The sequence below is a fragment of the Aethalodelphis obliquidens genome, unplaced genomic scaffold, assembly GCF_003676395.1.
Source record: "Aethalodelphis obliquidens isolate GAN/ISIS:26980383/991018 unplaced genomic scaffold, ASM367639v1 scaffold55, whole genome shotgun sequence".
NCBI classification, from domain to species: domain Eukaryota; kingdom Metazoa; phylum Chordata; class Mammalia; order Artiodactyla; family Delphinidae; genus Aethalodelphis; species Aethalodelphis obliquidens.
The window spans coordinates 10742215-10765712 of record NW_020837999.1 but is presented as its reverse complement, the minus strand read 5'-3'; the positions used below and the strand labels follow the sequence as shown (position 1 = coordinate 10765712).

General features: G+C 37.1%; 1 protein-coding gene across 1 annotated transcript in view; it reads right to left on the bottom strand.

Moving 5' to 3' along the window:
* The window catches only part of F5 (coagulation factor V), an 85448-nt gene that overhangs the window by 23673 nt on the left and 38277 nt on the right, over positions 1-23498 (bottom strand). The window contains 8 exon segments of the mRNA XM_027086377.1: positions 1-2; positions 4-1657; positions 2867-3079; positions 5429-5579; positions 6943-7154; positions 7588-7687; positions 9270-9447; positions 22404-22569. The exon segment at positions 1-2 is cut by the window's left edge and continues 736 nt beyond it. Of these exon segments, the coding sequence (XP_026942178.1) occupies positions 1-2; positions 4-1657; positions 2867-3079; positions 5429-5579; positions 6943-7154; positions 7588-7687; positions 9270-9447; positions 22404-22569 (2676 nt within the window).

Genomic DNA, 23498 nt, shown 5'->3' with positions numbered 1-23498 from the left:
TCTGGGGAAAGTGTTGTCTGGCTGAGGTCTGGAGAGAGAGTCTCCTGTCCAGGGTCTGGAGAAAGGGTGGTCCGGCTGAGATCTGGATAGAGGGATGGCTGACTGAGGTCTAGAGAGGTAGTTGTCTGCCAGACTTCAAGTTCCAAGGAAGGGAACGTTTGACTAACATCAGTAGGGAAGGCCTTGTTTCTTAGGTCATAGTCGGGTATCTGGCTGGGCTCTGGAGGAGGAGATCTGTGACTGGGGACTGTAGTGGAGTGCGTTGGATCAGAGTCTTGAATAGGGAATGTTTGATAGTGTTCCTCTGGGCTCACTGTCTGATAAAGATCTGGAGGGGAGCTTGTCTGACTGGTGTCATTTGGGGGGTTTTGATCACCATCAGGAAGTGAGGCCATGAGGCTAAGGTTCATAGAGGGGAGTGTCTGATTGAGGTCTGTGGGAAGAGATGTTTCATTGGATGTGTGGAGTAACAATGAATGATTATGTCTCCCATCTGAAAATGGGGTGTTGGCCTCTACTCTCAGAGGGTGAAAACTCCTTGGAGATAGAGGAACATGGTGTGCAGGCTTCTCTTCCTTTTTCTTTCTTCGTGTCCTAATTAAAAAAAGGCCTTTCTTCAATCTACTATTTCCTCCATCTCGTCTTCCTTGTAGAGGTTTATGTCTAGTTACAAAAAATGTTGGGTGGCCACTCTGCTTTCCATGCTTGTCTTTAAAAGGGATGTTTTCTCCCCAAGTCCTTGAGTCATTCTGGGGGCTGTTTGGCAGCTTATTAACAACCTTAACTTCATCAGCATCTTGGATTATTTCATAACTGCCTTTCTCAGAAACCAAATGCCATTCCCCATTCAGAATCTTAGATGGATCCTTTTGTTGTAAGAGTAACAGATCACTGGGAAGGTTCTCCCAGGGCCCTATTCTGGAAGAAGAAGAGTTGCCTTGGCTTAAATGTCTACCAGTTTTATGTGCTGGGAATTCCATCTGGGAGAACCTGTGCTTTGCTCCTCGGCCTCTTCCTGCCTTGAATCTTTTATGTTTAGCATGTTCTTGATTTCTGAATTCTTCTGTACCAAATGGAAGCAGGCTTATCCCTGTGACATCTGAGTATAGAGGATCTTCTATAGAGTCTTCAGAATAAGGGCCGGAATGCTCTGCTGTGGGAGGGTTGAGAACTGAGTTCTTATCTAAGCTGGTGTGTCCTAGCGGGGGACCAGCTGTGGTGGCTTCTGGGTGAGGAAGAATTTTCAGAGGTTGTGCAAAGTTATTGGCAATAAGCCTGCTAATGTTACCTGGGGAAGAAGAATTTGAACCAACAGTTCTGTTGGTACTTGGAGGAGTGAATTCAGAGTTGTTCTCCAGAGCCAGGGCGGTAAGATTGAACTTATCTTCCTCCTGCTTTGATGATGAATTTCTGAATGACCTGATTCCTAATGATAAAGCCAGTGTGTTCTGGTAATCATAGTCAGCATCATTATTTTTATCTTTGATTTCTGAAGATTCACGCATTTTCCTTGTAGTTATGGATGTAGATCCTGAAGGTTCGTATATAATATCATATGAGTCATCATTATAATCCCGGATACACTTAACATCCCTGAATCTCAGCCACAGTTTTTTGCTTCTTGGATTGGAATTCATGGTAGTTAACATCCAAGTTCCTACAAAATAGAGACAGAGAGAACAGAGAGCTCTGAGTACAGAAAAAGGTATAAAAACCCTATGGTCCATTGTGGCAGATAATTTCCGGTGAACTTTCATCAGGGATACTGTGGTCTGTGGACCACAACTGATCTGTGAACTGTTGTTTACTGTTCCACAGTGACATAAGGAAAGAAATCAAGAGTAAAGTGTATAGGAAACCTTTTAACAATTTGACATTTCTATGACATCCAATCATGTGATCAGCATACTTATCTCATTTAACAGAATATAGACCCAAAGTATTGGTCAGTGAAAATTAGGGAGAAAACAACTTTCAGCACAGATAGTTTGAGAGTCACTATTTTAGAATATATTTTTAAAGGGATGAATCAAGAATGAAATGGACTTTGAATATCATAAGCATCTTGTGAGTTGCATATTTTGTTAGAGAACTGGAGTTAGGGGGAAGATGATGATGTTTACCCCCACAAATAAGAGACATATAGATATTTCTAAGTAATAAATAATTCAGGTGGGCCTAGGGCAGTTTTGAGTTTCTTTGAAATGGTATGATTTGCTGGCACACTGAAGATTTCCTGGAAAGTCTTCAATAGTTACCACATGTTGATTGTCTACTGAGTCCTAGGCACTTGGCACATATAACAATTAATGGTCAAAGCAACTCTGTAAGGTATTATTATTCTGTTTTTCAGATGAATAAACTGAGGCTCAGTGAGGTGGAGTAATTTGTCCAAATTGCTACACAGATATCAAGTGGCAAAGCAGGATTTGAACCCAGGTCTGATGAATTCCAAAGCCCATGTGCTTTCCATGACACTGCTGTCTCTGAAGCCAGCCTCTAAGGCACTATATCAGATGACCACTAACCCTAGGGTGGGATGGCTGTCTTATAAAGCTGAAAAAGGCATTTTGATAAAGGAAATGCTCTTTTGTGGCTGAATGCTCACGCTTTCTTCTCAAAGTCATGCCTTATCTTTTTACTGTTGTAGCTTTACTTCTCACTTAGCCCAGAGAAGGATAAATGGAACGCACAGTAAAGGACTGGACCCATTTAAGTAATTAATTCCCCAAATAGAAATCATGAGTAGTCCTGAAAAGAAAGCCTGCAAGGGATCAGGGAGAGAAGCCCAGGAACCATGGTAGTCTGGAGAGCTGCAGCAGACCAGGTTGATCAGGGAGTCCCCTTTAAGTGTCCAAGCTCTTACCAACATTATCCATTGTGACGGTCACAGATTCCCCACGCATGGGGAAGAGGGTCAAGGTGTCCTCGTGTTTCTTTCCATAGATGAATGAGTGCCCAGTGAAGTGAATGGTCAAAATGTCATTCTGGGTTCCCATACTGCAGAAGTGCCACTGGACGGTGTCATCAAAGCAGAATCCTAGTGTGGGTATGCTCTCAGGCACATAGCCATTGATAGCTGAAAGAGTGAAATTTGTTGAAACATCAGGCCTATGCCAACAAAAGTGAATGTGTCTAACTGTACTTACGGTAGATATCCCAATGGTAATTTGGTTGCATCTAAGCAGTGATTATCTGAGATAAGCTTTACCAAATGTAACATGTAACTGGAAGATCAAACTCAGACTTTTCAAATGAGAGCTTATTCTCCTAAGTTAGCCAAGGGAGAAATGTCAGGATAAAGACAAAGCCTTTTCATTCACACTGATTTATTTATTCATTTGTTAAGTGTATATTAAATATTTTGTACTCTAGGTTCTGTTTTTAAAGATATTCCGAAGGTAACTTAGAATTTTGTCTAGAGTAATTTTACCTGGAGAAAAAGCATAATATAAGAAATACAGATTCTTGACGCATTAGTTATTTTTTTCTTTTTCTTTTTTTTTTGACATCTTTATTGGAGTATAATTGCTTTACAATGGTGTGTTAGTTTCTGCTTTATAACAAAGTGAATCAGTTATACATATACATATGTTCCCACATCTCTTCCCTCTTACATCTCCCTCCCTCCCATCCTCCCTATCCCACCCCTCTAGGTGGTCACAAAGCACCGAGCTGATCTCCCTGTGCTATGCGGCCGCTTCCCACTAGCTATCTATTTTACGTTTGGTAGTGTATATATGTCCATGCCACTCTCTCACTTTGTCCCAGCTTACCCTTCCCCCTCCCTGTATCCTCGACACATTAGTTACCGAATGCAAAGTAATGTTCCTAAAAATGAAGCATATTTAGCACATTTTGCAATTTTAATTGCTCTGTCTTAGCATTTATATAATCTCTAGTTTGCACTCAGCTATCAAGTTCAGACATTTTCATTCTCTTTCCAAGGGATACAGTTTTAGTCAGTATCATTGTCTACTTATATACTAATAAAATCATAGATATGATTTCTATAAGGGCAGGGTCCATGTCTGCCTAGGTTACCACTATAGTCCTAATCTTAGTACAATGCCTAGAACTAGTGAGAACTTAAATAGTTATCGAATAGCTGACATAATGTGTTTTTCGTTTGTACCTCATTCAGGAAGCTTTTCTAAATGGTCTATAGCTGCACTAATTTGGTAGCCACTAGCCACCAGTGACGATTGGGCACTCGAAATATGGGTAATCTGGATTGAGATGTGCTGTGAGTATAAAATACACACTGGATTTTAAAGATTTAGTAAGAAAGTAAATCTCATGAATTTTAATATTGATTATATGTTGAAATGATAATATGATATATTAAATTAAACATTATTAAATAAATTTCATATATTTCTCTCTAATTTTTAATATGCCTATTAGAAAATTTTAAATTATATTTGTGGCTCATATATAATTTCTAATGGACAGCACTAGTCTAAAACTATGACAGATTCAATGCTAAAATGAAATTAAGTACAGAAAGCTGAGGCTAACTCCCTGTTTCAAATTATTTTCCTGGCACCTACCAGTTCTGAGAATCCCCAATTGTTAGTTGTCTGAAGTTATATGAACAGACCATGGAGAAACCATCCTCGTACCTGTGGTTACTTATCAGAGAAAGTGATAATAGTGACTCTCAACTCTGAGGAAGGGGACGATGACCATTGTGGCGAAGTTTGCTTCCAGCTGGCTCAGTGAAATCTCTCCCAAACTTCCCATACCAGTGGCTTTGGGCACTGACTTTAAAACTGTAGCAAAAGCCTGAACCTTGGCTCAGGGAATTCTTTCTGTTCTGAACTTCTTACTGCATGCTTAAAACTTCTTTATGGATTGACTTTCCAAGACTCATGTCTCCCCATATGCATTTTGCCTTAGTTTGATTTGACAATCCACTTTTGGATTATATACCCTGTTTCTGCCCTGGCAGAAATAAGAAATAGACAAGACAAAAAAGTAACTAAAGGAATAAGCGTTGTTACATTCATGCTAAAGAGGACTACTTAATATTTCTGCCCTGGCCATAAAGAGTATTCACCTTGCACCCATTCTAAAATCCCCAGATACCTCTGACCAAGGCCTCTTCCCTCACCATCCATCCCTCACCCTGTTCTTACCTGCTCAGAGCAAGTGCACATGCACACGTGTGCGTGCACGCACACACACACACACACACACACATTTGGAGCAAGAGACCAAGAAGACTTCTAAGGATAACAAGCTTTTTACCTCATGCTGTAAAAAGATTTCTATAATATCACCCAGTAATTTCATCACCAAATCCCTATACTGGAAGTGAGGGTAAGGGGTGAGTGGATTCTAATCCATGTCTCTTCCTCTAGGAAAGTCACACTTCAACCACAGGAGTGAAAAACTGATGGACAAAAAGAGTGCTCCGACTTACTGCTCATGATGTTTGACTCATAAAACTTGGGGTCATCACGTTTCACCTTCTCAGGATTTTCACAGAACTTGTAGATGTTGTCCTCAATGTACCAGCTCTTGTTCTCATCAAACACAGCAAACACAGCCTGCTGCTCAATGTCTGCTGCCCTCTGGAGGGTAAAAGTGCTGTGTTCAGTGATTAACGTCCTAGCAGATTGATTAACTACAACCCTGAGTTCTCAGAAACCAAAGGGGTACAGGTCTTGGGTCCAGTGAAGCCATAAATTCAGACATCTGTGAGAGCCCATTGTGTACAAAGCCCTTGTTAGAGCCAAAGGTAGCATGTCAAGGCAAACAGAGCAGATCAGAAAATTCAGAGGCTAAAATATCCTAATAGAAAAATCCCATTTCAATGTAGCACCTGTAATTCTGTTTATCTCTATCACCTTTCAACTCGAATGATTGATTGGATGTGCTCCAAATAGTTGCAAAGGATAAAAAAGAAGGGTGCCGTAGGAAAGTTTTATATCTCTCCCTACCTGTTTCCTTTCCTAGCTCAATAAATTAGGGTCTTCCAAATGTCTCTTTCTGCTTTTTCTAGGCATATATTTATTTTATATGCCTTGGGATGAGACTTCTTTGATTATAGCTTAGCCTAATTGGGAATTTTAAGTTAATGATATAAGGCTTTTATTCTTCAATGATGATAAAGTCAGAAGATCCATATTTTTGTTCACATTCTTCTGTATAAATTGGTCTTGCTAGAGATAGACCATTGTCTGGGTTCAACTTCCTGAGAACCATTGTCTGCAAGCTATGTCTGCCTGTATCTCTCCTTTCTCTCCCTATTGCAGGTCTCTAAAAATAACAAGGACTGGTACAGAGCTTTACACTTTTACCAGATGGCACCTCATTGAGCCGTGAAACAACCCTATAAAATTTTTAGGAGGGGGTAATACCCCCTTTTTTTTTTTTTGCATATGTAATGTTTTATTTCTTGAGTACATAGAAGTCTGTTTTATTCTTTTCTGTAACTTTTTGAATATCTGAAATATTTAATAACAAGTAATGTTTCTATGAGCTTTAATTTTGATTTTTAAAATGATCCATACAAATTTAGAAAAAGTGGAAAACATAGTAAAGTACAGAGATAAATATGTAACTAATCAGTAACACTACCACTCATTAATTTTTTAAAAATGGGTAATACCCTTTTGATGAAAGGAAGAAATTAAGAGAAACTAAGTGACTTGCTCATCACATAGCACGGACAGATCTGGAATTTGAAACAAGCAAACAAAATACAGTATCACACTGTAGACTTGCCTTTTCCAGTGAAAGTCCATATGGAAATAGACAAGACAAAAAAGTGACTAAAGGAATAAGCGTTGTTACATTCACACTAAAGAGGACTACTTAATATTTTCTGGTTCTCTAGAAGCAAAAGCCCCATTATTTAACAAGGAGAACTAATCTGTTCCAGATAGAAGAAATTCCTGGAATTTCTGAAAGGTTACTTCAAGGACAAAATACCTGTATGCCTCGCTTATCCAAGGATCTGCTCTTACAAATTAAAAGTAGCCCTATCAGCCCAGAGGCAATGTCCCTTGTGATGTCCACATTACTATAGTATGGTCTTGTTAAGCACTGAGCATCATTTTCCTTGGGTTCATCAGACTCTAGGATGTTCCACTTATAAGTATAGGTTTCCCCTGGTTGAACTGCTTTGATCATGGTGTTACTGCCTGAAAGAAAATATAGTCAAAATTGTTTTCAATTTTCAAAATTATTTCATGGAAATAAATTAAATAAACAAATAAGTAAATAATAAATGAATGAATAATTTAAAATAATTGAGCTCTTGTTAGAATCAAAGTTGGAAAAGGAATATTATTTTTATATTAAGTTCCACTTGATAGAACTCTGGAGAGCATGTAGCTATTACATATTCGTCCACTAGAGGCCACTTATGGCACTAACAAAGGACACCATATTTTGTAATCATTAGGGTAAAAAAATCCCTGAAGTGAGCAGTGTTTGGTTGTGACTTTGAGGATACCCCTATACGTATACTACCTGACTGTATAAGTTATACTACTGGGCAAGGAGGACAGTAGAAAATTATGGCAACCTCTCAGAAGTCAATAGTTTCATTCAGTAGAAGTGAAAGGTTCAGACCTGAGGTGGAGGAAGAGTTGACTTCATCTTCATAAGGAGAGAAGGTCACACCATGAGGGTAAATGCTGTAGCTGCGGCTGGCCATATTTTTGAATGTGATCTACAAAATTAACTCAAATTCATTATTTCAGGATTTAAGGTCAATCATGAGAACAGAGGATGCTAGCTTTGCATATTTACTTGTGGGATAGTGTGTGTGTGTGTGTGTGTGTGTGTGTGTGTGCGTGCGCGTGCGTGTGCGCGTGTGTGTGTGTGTGTGTGTTTATGTCAATGCAAACTAATGCTGTTTATCTGAGTGGAAACCTCTCCCCATCACCTGACAGGCGCATCTGAGAGAGTTCCACTCACATAGAAAGGTAGAAAACGGAAAGAGAAGTCTAACCTTAGAAGTGACATTTTCCTCACAGTATATCACTCTCTCCAAGTTGGTCACCATCCCCTGTCCCCTCTCCTTTCTTGGACCACATCTGCCTTTGAATCTGCTCCTTCTCTTCTCTTAGACCATGATCACCTTCACCAGCCTGCCAGATCCCCCAGAACCCTGTCATCAAGTCATCTTCTTGATGGGGCACAGAAAATAGCGAGATCCTGAATTGCCAATGAGGCATATTTCCACTTTCTAAGAGTACCTAAAAGGGATCAGAAATGAGGGAAGGGAAAGAGAACAGAGAAAGGCTGCATTCTGCCCTTTTGTTATTTTTTAAATGAACAGAATTGGCCTTGTCTGTAGATATCCTCTTGGTTCATTCCCATGAAGAGGTGAAGGGAGGAGCTTTATGCACACAGGAGTCCTAGTTAGCCTGCTTAATCTTCGGAAGAGAATTTTATCTTCTACTTGCTTGCCAAAGCATCTGGATCATGCTTAATCTGCAGATGATCTGCATTCTAGAATCTTGCCAAAGATTGCAACTTTCAATTCTCTGCCGTCTAGTTCTTATCAGAAGATAAGTTGATGATGTGACACAGCGTTTAAGGAAAACTGTCTGAAGAACGCTCAGTGCTCTTGAAACATATCAAAATGTACCTTCATCAGAGACTAATCATCAGAGAACTACATACCTAGACCACATTGATGAATTGTTTTCATTCAGTTGGGTTATGTTCTCAGCTATAATGAGAAACATTATTTTAAAAAGCTTTGTAACTTTTAAATTTATAAATTTCTTTTATAAATTTATTGTACCAGTAGGAATTTATCAAGGATTCCATCTACTACATCACACAGCATCCTCTTTCTTAAGGATCCATGGGAGAAATTCCTCTTAAGTCTCAGTAGCAGGGGAAACTGCTTTTTTTTTTATGACTACTGTGACTCCTACCCTGACCTAGTTCCCTTTTTACTTTGGCTGCTAGAAAGCTTAGGACAAAATTTGTTGACAACATTACAGGAGCATATGCTATGTGTTTCATTATACTTATCTTATCCTTGGCTTTATTTTCTTTGTCCCCACATTATCCTTCACCCCAATTACATTGGCTCCTTGTTTTATTCCTTTATAATTTGATAAACTGTCTCAGATTGTTTGTTTTATGAGATAGGCTACAATAGGTGCAAATACTAAATAAAAATTAAAGCTGTATTTCAATTAAAAATTATACGGACACATTAAAAACTAACCAGTACTTATAATCTTGTTTTCACTATTTAATTTCTTCCATGGTTCTATACTTCTGTTACTTACTTTAAGTGTGTCTCTGACCTGGGCTCTGATAATAGGGCCCAAGATCCCATCTTGTTTGTTATCGGGATTCTCCAGGAGTTTGGTGAAGGATGCATCTTGGTACTGTTTGTAGACAACCTTCTTATAATGTTTTCCAATTTGGTTTGAGAAATTATCCAAATGCAGAGATCTGTACTTTCTTAAAGTGAAATAAAATTTAAAAGATTAAATCATTTTCTCAAGTAGAGACCCCAGTATGATAGGGAAACCCTTATGCTTAGAAGTTCTGCTATTGAATTAGCTAAAATGCTAGTTTCCTTAAGGAAAACAAACAAACAAACCTTAATGTGGTTTGCAAAGTCCTGATACCTTCTCTCTAGTTGGAAAACTGGAAACCTCTGATCTGTCTCCTCCACCATTGATAAAGTCTTAATCATGGTTAGAACCAGCTACTTAGATCTTCCTGTCACTATGGTTTCTAGAGTGGACCTTCACTATCTCTGAAAGGTCTACCTGGATGAAAGGATGAGAAACACTATGAATTTTTCTTAAGTATTTCTTATCACTTAACTTATGATATCTTTATTGGCTTTCCAGGTATTTCTCAGTCTCTAAAAGCACATTCCCACTCTAGGAAGCTTCTGCTGTCTTTATTAAACATAAGTTCTGTGCTGTTGGGCTATCTCTTCTACCATCCACCCAATCCTGGTGCCATCTGAAAACCAAATGCTTTCACCCATCTTCTGTAGCTACTGCAATAAATGATTTTGGGGAAGCAACATGAACCACTTTCCCCCTTGGTCCTTTTTATAGCCTTAGTTTGCAAAAGCAGAGTTCCATTTTATGCGTTTATTTTACACAATGAAAATCACTGACTACTGCTAGAAAGTTCTGGATTCTTATCCCAACCCCACTTCCCTAACCCTTCCTGCATTTTCTAAATATTCACTTGTATTAATTTCATGTGTATAATTCCAGAGCATCTTTATGCAAATATGACTTGCAAATATAAATATTCTTATCCTTTCACTCCTTTCACAAAAGGCAGCTATTTATGTATTCTATACTATACCTTGAAGGTTTTTTCGCATTTTTCCAGCTTTACTGAGGTATAATTGACAAATGTATGTATTTAAGGTGTACAACATAATAATTTGTATATGAATATATGAGACTACCACAGTCAAGCTAATTACCACTTCCATCACCTCACCTAGTTACTAATTCTTTAAAATTTTGAGAACACTTAAGATATACTGTCTTAACAAATTTCAAGTGTACAATACAGTGTTATTAACTATAGTGTTACTAACTATAACAGGTCTCCAGAACTTATTTATTTTGAAACTGAAGGTTTGTATACTTTGATCAACATCTCTGCATTCCCCTCACCTCCCAACCCCTGGCAACCACCATTATACTCTCTGCTTCTATGAGTTCGACTTTTTTAGATTCCACATATAAGTGAAATCATGCAATATTTGTAATTCTGTGTCTGGAATATTTCACTTAGCCTAATGTCCTGCAGGTTTATCCATGTTGTTACAAGTGGCAGGATTTCCTTCTTTTTTAAGGCTGAATGACATTCCATTGTATATATAAACCATATTTCTAAAAATTCATTTATCCATTGGTAGACACTCAGGTTGTTTCCATATGTAGGCTATCATGAATAACACTGCAATGAACACAGGAGTGCAAATATCTCTTTGATATACTGACTTCATTTCCTCTGGATATATACCCAGAAGTGGTAGTTCTATTTTTAATTTTTTGAGGAAGCTCCTTCCTGTTTTCCATAAAGGCTGCACCAATTTACATTCTCACCAACAGTGTACAAGGATTCCATTTTCTCCACACCCTCATCAACAGTTGTTACCTCTTTTTCATCCTAGTCATCCTCATAGGTATGAGGTGATATCTCATCATGGATATGATTTGCATTTCCCTCATGATTAGTGATGTTGAACACCTTTTCATATGCCTATTGGCCATTTGTATGTTTTCTTTTTTTTTTTTTTTTTTTTACCACAGTTGACAATATTTATTTTTTAATTTTTAAAATTTATTTATTTATTGGCTGTATTGGGTCTTCATTACTGTGTGCGGGCTTTCCCTAGTTGTGGCAAGTGTGGGCTACTCTTTCGTTGTGGTGCACAGGCTTCTCATTTCAGTGGTTTCTCTTGTTGCAGAGCACAGGCTCTAGATGCGCAGGCTCAGTAGTTGTGGTGCACGGGCTCAGTTGCTCCGTGGCATGTGGGATCTTCCCAGACCAGGGATTGAACCCGTGTCTCCTACATTGGCAGGCAGATTCTTAACCACTGCACCACCAGGGAAGTCCCTGTACATTTTCTTTAGAAAGATGTCAGTTTAGATCCTTTGCCCATTTTTTTTAATCAGGCTATTTTTGTTTGTTTGTTTGTTTTGCCATTGAGTTACATGAGTTCCTTTTATATTTTGGATATTAACCTCTTATCAGATATACGGTTTGCAAATATTTTCTCCCATTCTGTAGGTTATATTTTTATTTTGTTAATTGTTTCTTTTGCTGTGCAGAAGTTTTTCAGCTTGATGTAGCCCCACTTGTTTATTTTTGCTTTTGTTACTTATGCTTTTGGTGTCATACCCAAAAAAATCATTGCCAAGACCAATGTCAAAGAGATTTTCTGTTATGTTTTCTTCTAGTGGTTTTATGGTTTCAGGTATTACATTTAAGTTTTTAATTTATTTTGAGTTAATTTTTGTCTATGCTGTAAGTTAAGGGTCTAATTTTATATTTTTGCATATGGATATCCAGTTTTTCCACCATCATTTACTGAAGAGACTGTCCTTTCCTCATTGTGTATTCTTAGTGCCTTTGTCAAAGATTAGTTGACCATATATGCATGGGTTTATTTCTGGGCCCTTACTTCTGTTTATTTGGTATATGTGTCTGTTTTTATTCCATTATTATACTGTTTGATTACTATAGCTTTGTAATATAGTTTGAAATCAGGAAGTTTGATGCCTCAAGCTTTGCTCTTCTTGCTCAAGATTGCTTTGGATATTTAAGGTCTTCTGTGGTTTCATCTGTTTTTTTTCTATTTCTTTGAAAAATGTCATTGGAATTTAATAAGGGTTGCATTGAATCTGTAGATCACTTTGGGTAATGTGGGCATTTTAACAAAGTTAATTCTTCTAACCCATAAACACAGGACATCTTTGTATTTGATTGTATCTTCTTCAGTTTCTTTCATTGCTGTCTTATAGTTTTCAGTGTGTAGATCTTTCACCACCTTGGTTAAATTTCCTAAGTATTTTATTCTTTTAAAAAAATTCTATTGTAAATGGAAGTATTTTCTTAATTTCTGTTTGGATTGTTCATTGTTAGTGTATATAAATTCAACTGATTTTCATTATGTTCATTTTCTATCCTGCAACTACTGAATTTCTTTATTCTGATAGATTTTTGGTAGAGTCTCAAGTGTTTTTTTATATATAAAATCACATCATCTGCAAATAAAGACGATTTTACTTCTTCCTTTCTGATTAAGATGCCTATTTTTTTTCCTTGCCTGATTGCTTTGGCTAGAATTTCCAGTACTATGCTGAATAAAAGTGACAAGAATGGGCATCCTTGTCTTGTTCCTGATCTTAGAGGAAAAGCTCTCAGATTTTCACCACTGAGTATGATATTAGCTTTGGGTTTGTCATATATGGCCTTTATTGTGTTGAAGCACATTCCTTCTATACCTAACTTGTTGAGAGTTTTTATAATGAAAAGATGTTGAATTTTGTTAATTGCCTTTTTTTTTGCATCTATTGAGATAATGATATTTTTATTATTCATTTTTAATGTGGTACTTCTAATTTATTGATTTGCATATGTTGAACCATCCTTGAATCACAGGAATAAATCTCACTCGATCATCATTTATGATAATTTTAATGTGCTGTTGAATTCAGTTTACTAATATTTTGATAATGTTTTTGGCATCTATGTTCATTAGGGATATTGGCCTGTAATTTTTTTCTTGTATTGCTCTTATCCAGCTTTGGTATGAGAATAATGCTAGGCTTGTAAAATAAGTTTGGAAGTGTTCCCTACTCTTTAATATTTGGGAAGAGTTTGAGGATTAGTGTACAATATACCTGTGAAGCCATCTGGTCCTGGGCTTCTTTGTTTGGAGGTTTTGGATTACTCATTCAATCTTCTTACTTGTTATTCATTTGTTCAGATTTTCTATTTCTTTTTGATTCAGTCATGGTAGGATATATGTTTCTAGGACCTTTTTCCTTTCTTCTACTTATCCAATTTGTTGGCATATAATTGTTCATAGTAGTCTCTTATGATCCTTTGCACTTCTGTGGTATAAGCTGTAATGTCTCCTCTTTTAGTTATAATCTTATTTATTTGAGTCATCTCTCTTCATTGCTTAGCTAAAGGTTTGTCAATTTTGTTTATCATTTCAAAAGAGTAACTCTTGGTTATGTTTATCTTTTCTGTTGTCTTTCTATACACCATTTATTTTTTCACTAATTTTTATTTACTTCTTTTAGCTAACTTTGGGCTTAGTTTGCTAGTTACTTGAGGTATAAAGTTAAAATTCTTTCTTTCTCCCTTCCTTTCTTTCTTTCTCTCTTTCTCTCTTCCTTTCTTCTTTCTTTCCTTCTCCCTTCCTTCCTTCCTCTCTTCCTTCATTCCTTCCTTCCTTTTCTTTTCTTTCTTCCTTCCTTCCTTCCTTCCTTCCTTCTTTTCTTTCTTTCTTTCATTTGTTTCTTTCTTTTTCCTTTCTTTCCTTCTCTCTCCCTTCCTTCCTCCCTCCCTCTCTTTCTCTTTCTTTCTTTCTTTCTTCTTTCATTCTTCTTTCTTTCTTTCTTTCTTTCTTTCTTTCTTTCTTTCTTTCTTTCTTTCTTTCTTTCTTTCTTTCTCCCTCTCCCACCCTCCCTCCCTCCCTTTCTCCTTCTTTCTTTCTTTCCTGTTTTTTTAAGTGTTTTTATTTTTCTCTTTTCAGATTATAAAATAAAATTTATTAATTATTGAATGTGAACTAAATACAAGGTGCTTTTTTAATATTTATTTCTTTGTTGAATTTTATTTAATTTATTTTTTATAGAGCAGGTTCTTATTATTTATCTATTTTATATGTATTAGCCTATATATGTAAATCCCAATCTCCCAATTAATCTCACCACCACCACCACCCGCCACTGCTTCCCTGCCGTGGTGTCCAAATGTTTGTTCTCTACACCTGTGTCTCTATTTCTGCCTTGCAAACTGGTTCATCTGTACCATTTTTCTAGATTGCACATATATGCGTTAATATACGATATTTGCTTTTCTCCTTCTGACTTACTTCACTCTGTATGACAGTCTCTAGGTCCATCCACGTCTCTACAAATGACCCAATTTCATTCCTTTTTATGGCTTGATTATACTCCATTGTATATATGTACCACATCTTCTTTATTCATTCATCTGTCAATGGGTATTTAGGTTGCTTCCATGACCTTGCTATTGTAAATAGTGCTGCAATGAACATTGGGGTGCATGCGTCTGCTTGAATTATGGTTTTCTCTGGGTATATGCCCAGGAGAGGGATTGCTGGGTCTTATGGTAATTCTATTTTTAGTTTTTTAAGGAACCTCCATACTGTTCTCCATAGTGGCTGTATCAATTTACATTCCCACCAACAGTGCAAGAGGGCTCCCTTTTCTCCACACCCTCTCCAGCATTTGTTGTTTGTAGATTTTCTGATGATGCCCATTCTAACCGGTGTGAGGTGATAACTCGTGGTAGTTTTGATTTGCATTTCTCTAATAATTAGTGATGTTGAGCAGCTTATCATGTGCCTCTTGGCCATCTGTATGTCTTCCTTGGTGAAATGTCTATTTAGGTCTTTTACCCATTTTTGAATTGGGTTGTTTTTTTAATATTGAGCTACATGAGCCATTTATATATTTTGGAGATTAATCATTTGTCCATTGATTCATTTGCAAATATTTTCTCCCATTCTGAGGGTTGTCTTTTTGTCTTGTTTGTAGTTTCCTTTGCTGTGCAAAAGATTTTAAGTTTCATTAGACCCCATTTGTTTATTTTTGTTTTTATTTCCATTACTTAAGGAGGTGGGTCAAAAAAGATCTTACTGTGATTTATGTCAAAGAGTGCTCTTCTTATGTTTTCTTCTAAGAGTTCTATAGTGTCCGGTCTTACATTTAGATCTCTAATCCATTTTGAGTGTATTTTTGTGTACAGTGTCAGGGAGTGTTCTAATTTCGTTCTTTTACATGAGCTGCGCATTTTTCCCAACACCACTTATTGAAGAGACTGTCTTTTCTCAATTCTATATCCTTGCCTCCTTTGTCATAGATTAGTTGACCAGAGGTGTGTGGGTTTATCTCCGGGCCTTCTATCCTGTTCCGTTGATCTATATTTCTGGTTTTGTGCCAGTACCATATTGTCTTGATTACTGTAGCTTTATAGTATAGTCTGAAGTCAGGGAGTGTGATTCATCCAGCTCTGTTTTTTCCCCTCAAGAGTGCTTTGGCTATTCGGGCTCTTTTGTGTCTCCATAAAAATTTTAAGATTTTTTGTTCTAGTTCTGTAAAAAGAAATGCCGTTGGTAATTTGATAGGGATTGCATTGAATCTGTAGATTGCTTTGGGTAGCATAGTCAGTTTTACAATACTGATTCTTCCAATCCATGAACGTGGTATATCTCTCCATCTGTTTGTGTTATCTTTGATTTCTTTCATCAGTGTTTTATAGTTTTCTGAGTATAGGTCTTTTACATCCTTAGGTAGGTATATGCCTAGGTATTTTATTCTTTTTGTTGCAATGGTGAATGGGATTACTTCCTCAATTTCTCTTTCTGATCTTTCATTGTTAGTGTATAGGAATGCAAGAGATTTCTGTGCATTTTTTTTGTATCTTGCAACTTTACTAAATTCATTGATTAGCTCTAGTAGTTTTCTGGTGGCCTTTTTAGGATTATCTATGTATAGTATGATGTCATCTGCAAACAGTGACAGTTTTACATCTTCTTTTCCAATTTGTATTCCTTTGTTTCATTTTCTTCCTGATGGCCATGGCTAGGACTTCCAAAACTATGTTGAATAATAGTGGCGAGCGTGGACATCCTTGTCCTGTTCCTAATCTTAGAGGAAATGCTTTCAGTTTTTCACCATTGAGAATGATATTTGCTGTGGGTTTGTCATATATGGCCTTTATTATGTTGAGGTAGGTTCCCTCTATGCCCACTTTCTGGAGAGTTTTTTTCATCAATGGGTGTTGAATTTTGTCAAAAGCTTTTTCTGCCTCTATTGAGATTATCATATGGTTTTTATTCTTCAGTTTGTTAATATGTGTATCATATTGATTGATTTGCATATATTGAAGAACCTTGCATCCCTGAGATAAATCCCACTTGATCATTGTGCATGATCCTTTTAATGTGTTCTTGGATTCTGTTTGGTGGTATTTTGCTGAGGATTTCTGCATCTATGTTCTTCAGTGATATTGGTCTGTAATTTTCTTTTTTTGTAGAATCTTTGTCTGGTTTTGGTATCAGGGTGATGGTGGCCTCACAGAATGAGTTTGGGAGTGTTCCTTCCTCTACCATGTTTTGGAAGAGTTTGAGAAGGATGGGTGTTAGCTCTTCTCTAAATGTTTCATAGGATTCACCTGTGAAGCCATCTGGATCTGGATGAAGAGTTTTAATCACAGTTTCAAGTTCATTATTTGTGATTGGTCTGTTCATATTTTCTATTTTTTCCTGGTTCAGTCTTGGAAGGTTATACTTTTCTAAGAATTCGTCCATTTCTTCCAGGTTGTCCATTTTATTGGTGTAGAGCTGCTTGTAGTAGTCTCATATGATGCTTTCTATTTCTGTGTTGTCCTTTTAACTTTTTTATTTCTAATTTTATTGATTTGAGTCCTCTCCCTCTTTTTCTTGATGCGTCTGACTTAACATTTATCAATTTTGTTTATCTTCACAAAGAACCAGCTTCTAGTTTTGTTGACCTTTGCTGTTGTTCTCTTTGTTTCTATTTCATTTATTTCTGCTCAGATATTTATGATTTCTTTCCTTCTACTAACTTCGGGTTTTGTTTGTCCTTCTTTCTCTAGTTCCTTTAGGTGTAAGGTTAGATTGTTTATTTGAGATTTTTCTTGTTTCTTGAGGTAGGACTGTATTGCTATAAACTTCCCTCTTAGAACTGCTTTTGCTGCATCCCACAGGTTTTGGATCATCATGTTTTCATTGTCATTTGTCTCTAGGTATTTTTTGATTTCCTCTTTGATTTTTTCAGTGATCTCTTGGTTATTTAGTAACATATTGTTTAGCCTCCATGTGTTTGCGTTTTTTGTTTTTTTCCCTGTAATTCATTTCTAATCTCATAGCGTTGTGGTCAGAAAAGATGCTTGATATGATTTCAACTTTCTTAAATTTACTGAGGCTTGATTTGTGACCCAAGATGTGATCTGTCCTAGAGAATGTTCCATGTGCGCTTGAGAAGAAAGTGTAATCTGCTGTTTTTGGATGGAATGTCCTATAAATATCAATTAAATCTATCTGGTCTATAGTGTCATTTAAAGCTTCTGTTTCCTTATTTATTTTCATTTTGGTGGATCTGTCCATTGGTCTAAGTGAGGTGTTAAAGTCCCCAACTATTATTGTGTTATTGTTGATTTCCTCTTTTATAGCTGTTAGCATTTGCCTTATATACTGAGATGCTCCTATGTTGGGTGCATATATACTTATAATTGTTATATCTTCTTCTTGGTTTGATCCCTTGATCATTGTGTAGTGTCCTTCCTTGTTTCTTGTTACATTCTTTATTTTAAAGTCTATTTAATCTGATATGAGTATTGCTACTCCAGCTTTCTTTTGATTTTCATTTGCATGGAATATCTTCTTCCATCCCTTCACTTTCAGTCTGTATGTGTCCCTAGGACTGAAGTGGGTCATTTGCAGGCAGCATATATATGGGTATTGTTTTTGTATCCATTCAGCAAGCCTGTGTCTTTTGGTTGGACCATTTAATCCATTCATGTTAAGGTAATTATCAATATGTATGTTCCTATTACCATTTTCTTAATTGTTTTGGGTTTGTAGTTGTAGGTTATTTTCTTCTCTTGTGTTTCCCACTTAGAGAAGTTCCTTTAGCATTTGTTGTAGAGCTGGTTTGGTGGTGCTGAATTCTCTTAGCTTTTCCTTGTCTGTAAAGCTTTTGATTTCTCCATTGAATCTGAATGAGATCTTTGCTGGGTAGAGTCATCTTGGTTGTAGGTTCTTCCCTTTCATCACTTTAAGTATATCATGCCTCTCCCTTCTGGCTTGTAGAGTTTCTGCTGAGAAATCAGCTGTTAACCTTATGGGAGTTCCCTTGTGTGTTATATGTCATTTTTCCCTCACTGCTTTCAATAATTTTTGTCTTTAATTTTTGTCAATTTGATTACTATGTGTCTCGGCTTGTTTCTCCTTGGGTTTATCCTGTATGGGACTCTCTGCACTTCCTGGACTTGGGTGGCTATTTCCTTTCCCATGTTAGGGAAGTTTTCGACTATAATCTCTTCAAATATTTTCTCGCGTCCTTTCTCTCTTCTCCTTCTGGGACCCCTATAATGCGAATGTTGTTGCATTTAATGTTGTCCCAGAAGTCTCTTAGGCTGTCTTCATTTCTTTTCATTCTTTTTTCTTTATTCTTTTCCACAGCAGTGAATTCCACCATTCTGTCTTCCAGGTCACTTATCCGTTCTTCTGCCTCAGTTATTCTACTAATGATTCCTTCTAGTGTATTTTTCATTTCAGTTATTGTATTGTTCATCTCTGTTTGTTTGTTCTTTAATTCTTCTAGGTGTATGTGCTTTAATTCTTCTAGGTCTTTGTTAAACATTTCTTGCATCTTCTCGATCTTTGCCTCCATTCTTTTTCTGAGGTACTGGATCATCTTCACTATCATTATTCTGAATTCTTTTTCTGGAAGGTTGCCTATCTCCATTTGGTTGTTTTTCTGGGGTTTTATCTTGTTCCTTCATCTGGTACGTAGTCCTCTGCCTTTTCATTTTGTCTATCTTTCTGTGAATGTGGTTTTTGTTCCACAGGCTGCAGGACTGTAGTTCTTGCTTCTGCTGTCTGCTCTCTGGTGCATGAGGCTCTCTTTCTTCTGTTTTAAATGTAGGCATTTATTACTATAGACTTCCCTCTTACAACTGCTTTTGCTATATTCTATAAATTTTAGTATGTTGTATTTCTGTTTTCATTTGTCTCAAGATATATTTTGATTTCCTATTTGATTTCTTCTTTGATTCATTGGTTGTTCAGGAGACTATTATTTAATCCACATATTTGTGAATTTTTCAGTTTTCTTCTGTTACTGATTTGTAGTTTCATACCATTATGGTGAGAAAAGATACTTGATATTATTTTAATATTCTGAAATTGTTAAAACTTGTTTTGTGGACTAATATGTTATAAAGAATCCTAGAGAATATTCCATGTGCACTTGAGAAGAATATGTATTCTGCTGTTGTTCAACGGAATGTTCTTTATTTGGATGTAATGTTCTTTATATGTCTGTTAGGTACACTTGTTCTACAGTGTTATTCAATTCCACTGCTTCCTTATTGATTTTATGTCTGGATCATTTATCCATTGATTAAAGTGTGGTATTAAAGTCCCCTACTATTATTGTATTGCTGTCTATTTTTCTCTGTAGTTCCGTTAATATTTGCTTCATATATTTAGGTTCTCTAAACTTGGCTGCATATATATTTATAATTTTATAGTATCTTGATTAATTGACCCCTCTATCATTATATAGTGACCTTGTCTTTTTTACCCCTTCACTTTTTTTTATAACTTTTTATTTTATGTTGGAGTATAGCTGATTAACAATATTGCGATAGCTTCAGGTGCACAGCAAATTGACTCAGCCATACATATACACGTATCCATTAATCTATAGGTGTCCTTAAAGCTAAAGTGATAAGTCTGCTATTGAAGCTCTCTATTGAATATTTTCAGTTCTGTTATTGTATTCTTCAGCTCTAGGATTTCTGTTTGGTTATTTTTTTATGGTTTCTCTTTCTTTATTAAATTTCTTATTTTGTTCATTTATTGTTTTCCTGATTTCATTTGATTACCTATCTGTGTTATCTTGTACCTCATTGAGCTTCTTTAAGATGATTATTTTTAATTCTTTGTCAGGCAATTTGTAGATCTCTATTTCTTTCACACTGGTTACTGGAGCTTTATTAGTTTCCTTTGGTGGTGTCATGTTGCCTGATTCTTTGTGATTTGTGTAGCTTTGTGTTGATGTTTGTGCATTTGAAGGAGCAAACACCCCCTTCCAATCTTTACAGACAGGTTTTGGCAGGTAAAAACCTCTTGTCAGGTCTGCAGGCTGATGGAATTGCCTCTGGGATCACAGTTGAGTGAGGTTGGAACCAGATCATGTGGTTGCTGCTGGGCCTGCAGCAGCATCTGTGGTTGGAAGGCCTTTTACCAGGGGCTCAGGTGGACATAGACCCTGTCTGGTCCCTGGGAAAAGGGAACTGCCTTCAGGACCTTGGTCAGTAGAGCTGGCACTGGGATAACAGTCTACTTCAAGGTCCACAATTGGGTTTGCAAATGGTAGGCCTGTTATCAAGTGTGTAGATGGGAGTGGCTCCCATCTGGCCCTTTGGAGGGCTCACAGTGTGTCACTTGGTGGGTCCCTGAGTTGGCAGAACTGCTCCTCAACTGCAGTTTTGAGGTATGGAACTAGGTAACAGGGCCATTTCAAGATCTGTAGTGGGACCAAGGTCTGCAGGCCAGCCACCAGGGGCATGAGTGGATGTGACCCCCAACAGGTTCCTGGGCAGGCAAGACTACTCCTGGATCATGGCTGGGAGAAGGATTGAATTAGTTACAGGGCTGCTTCAAGATCCACAGTCAAACTGAGGTCTGCAGGTCAGCCTCCAGGGTCATGGACAGGCGTGACTCCTCCTGGGTTCCTTATCAAATGGTGCTAGTGGCAGGACCAAGGTTAAGTGGGGCTGTAGCTGAGTCCATAAGGGGAGGAGGCTATTTCCAGGTTTGTAACTGAATTACAGTTAGTGAACCAACCATCTGAGCATGGACTTGCCTTCTCAAAACAGTCCTCCTTGGTCTTGACTTACACTGGGATTTTGCAAGTTCCTACTTTGATCCCAAAGCTCTCACAAAGGCACTTCTGTTTGTGGATGGCTGCCAAATTATCGTTGCTGTGGGGGAATACAAGTGGGGGAATCTGCTATTCTACCTTCTTGCTCCCTTGATTTTTTAATTTAAAAATATATCTTGGAGAACTTTTTATATTAGTAGTACAGAGAGAGTTTTTGCATCCTCTTTAAAACAGATGCATAGTATTCCATTGTATGGATGTACCATAACTTATTAATTTCCTATTGATGGACATTATGGGTTGTTTCCAATCTTTTGCTACAACAGTGCAGCAGTGAACATCCTGTACACATACCATTTCACCTGTAAGCAAGTATATCTATATAGTAAATTCCCAGAGTGAGATTGCTGGATCAGAAAATATATGCATTTATAATTTTAATACACATTGCCAAATTATCCTCTAGAATGGCTTTTCCAATTCGCTCTTCCACCAGCAATACATGATAGAGCTTGTTTCCCGCAGCCTTTCCAATACATTATGTCATCTAAACTTGTGAGTCTCATAGGTGAAAAATAGTATTTGAGAGAAGTTTAGTTTACATATTTCTCTTACTGTGAGTGAGCTTGAGTATTTTTCAAGTGTTTAAGAGCTATTTGAATTTCCAGTTTTCTTAATCCCACTCTCCCATTTCCTAATTTACAAAATAAATAAAAGCTGTTTCTAACTTGTGGCATTAAAACAAAGCTCTTAGAAAGGTTTAACACAGTGCTTGGCAAAAGGAAGCATTCAAGAAGTGGTAGTTGCTATTATTATTGCTGTTGTTACTACTACTATTATTATTATTTTTCTGAGTTCTCTTGGTGAGTTTGGAGTAATCTCAGATTGTTTTGGAAAAGAAAACCTGAATGAGATCCAATACATGTATTACCATGAAAGCTGTCAACTCATGACCTTTCACCCCATGCATCTAGGACCCTATGGAAAATGTCTGGAATCTGCACGGTAGGAAGAACCCCCCAAACTCACTTGTCCATGTTTGCTGGTATTATAGGTGCATAGTCCCAAATGACTTCCTCTGCAGCAATGAAGTATTCCCATCTCTTAATGTGCCGCCTCTGGTCTCGAGTTAGTTTCTTAGGATTCCTGGTTTTCTTTGCACAGTTTTTAATGTCTATGTAAGCCTGCATCCCAGCTGAGTTAGGACATAAAGACAATGAAAGAATTTGAGAGAAGAAATTAAGGCTGATAAAATGTATATCTTTAAAATAAATTTGTGGAAGTTTTCAATAACAGTGAAAGTAACGCTCAGGCAACTTTTGAACATTTTGGTTTGAAGCTCTTTTAATACACTGCAGAAGGACCAAGAATAAAAAAGCAAGGGAAAGAGAGGATGAATTAGGGGAATAACTTGGAAAGCTATCCTTTGTTTCTTACCAGGGAGGAAAATTTCTTGAAATTTCCAGATCCTTAAAACCTTATGACTTAGGTCATGTCGATTTCTCATATCTCCTATAACCTCTTCCTTTTATTTGTAAAATGAAGATATTACTAGTATGTACTGTATGAAATTGTTCTTAAAAATTAAATAAGATAATACAGAAAGCACTTAACTTCAATAATGTAAGTTTTGCTGTTGTTTCATTAGTATTTGGGGCTCTATCTTTCAGGGATATTGTGACAATTTCATTACTTCAAATATAATTTTGACTGCTTAGTGTGAACAAAAAATGAAATGATCCCATAAAGTGTCTCTTTTTTATATTTCTTGCTTTTTTATTATTTATTTATTTATTTTTGTGGCACACGGGCCTCTCACTGTTGTGGCCTCTCCTGTTGCGGAGCACAGGCTCTGGACACATAGGCTCAGCGGCCATGGCTCACGGGCCCAGCTGCTCCACGGCATGTGGGATCTTCCCAGACCGGGGTACAAACCTGTGTCCCCTGCATCGGCAGGCAGACTTTCAACCACTGGGCCACCAGGGAGGCCCTATTTCTTGCTTTTATACACATTATTTTGGTAACACAATGATTTGCTATAGTGATATTTACTTATATTTACAGGAACCCTCCTCCTAACTGTTTTAAAGCAACAGTGTGTAATAGACCGTTAGTTATTTTGTT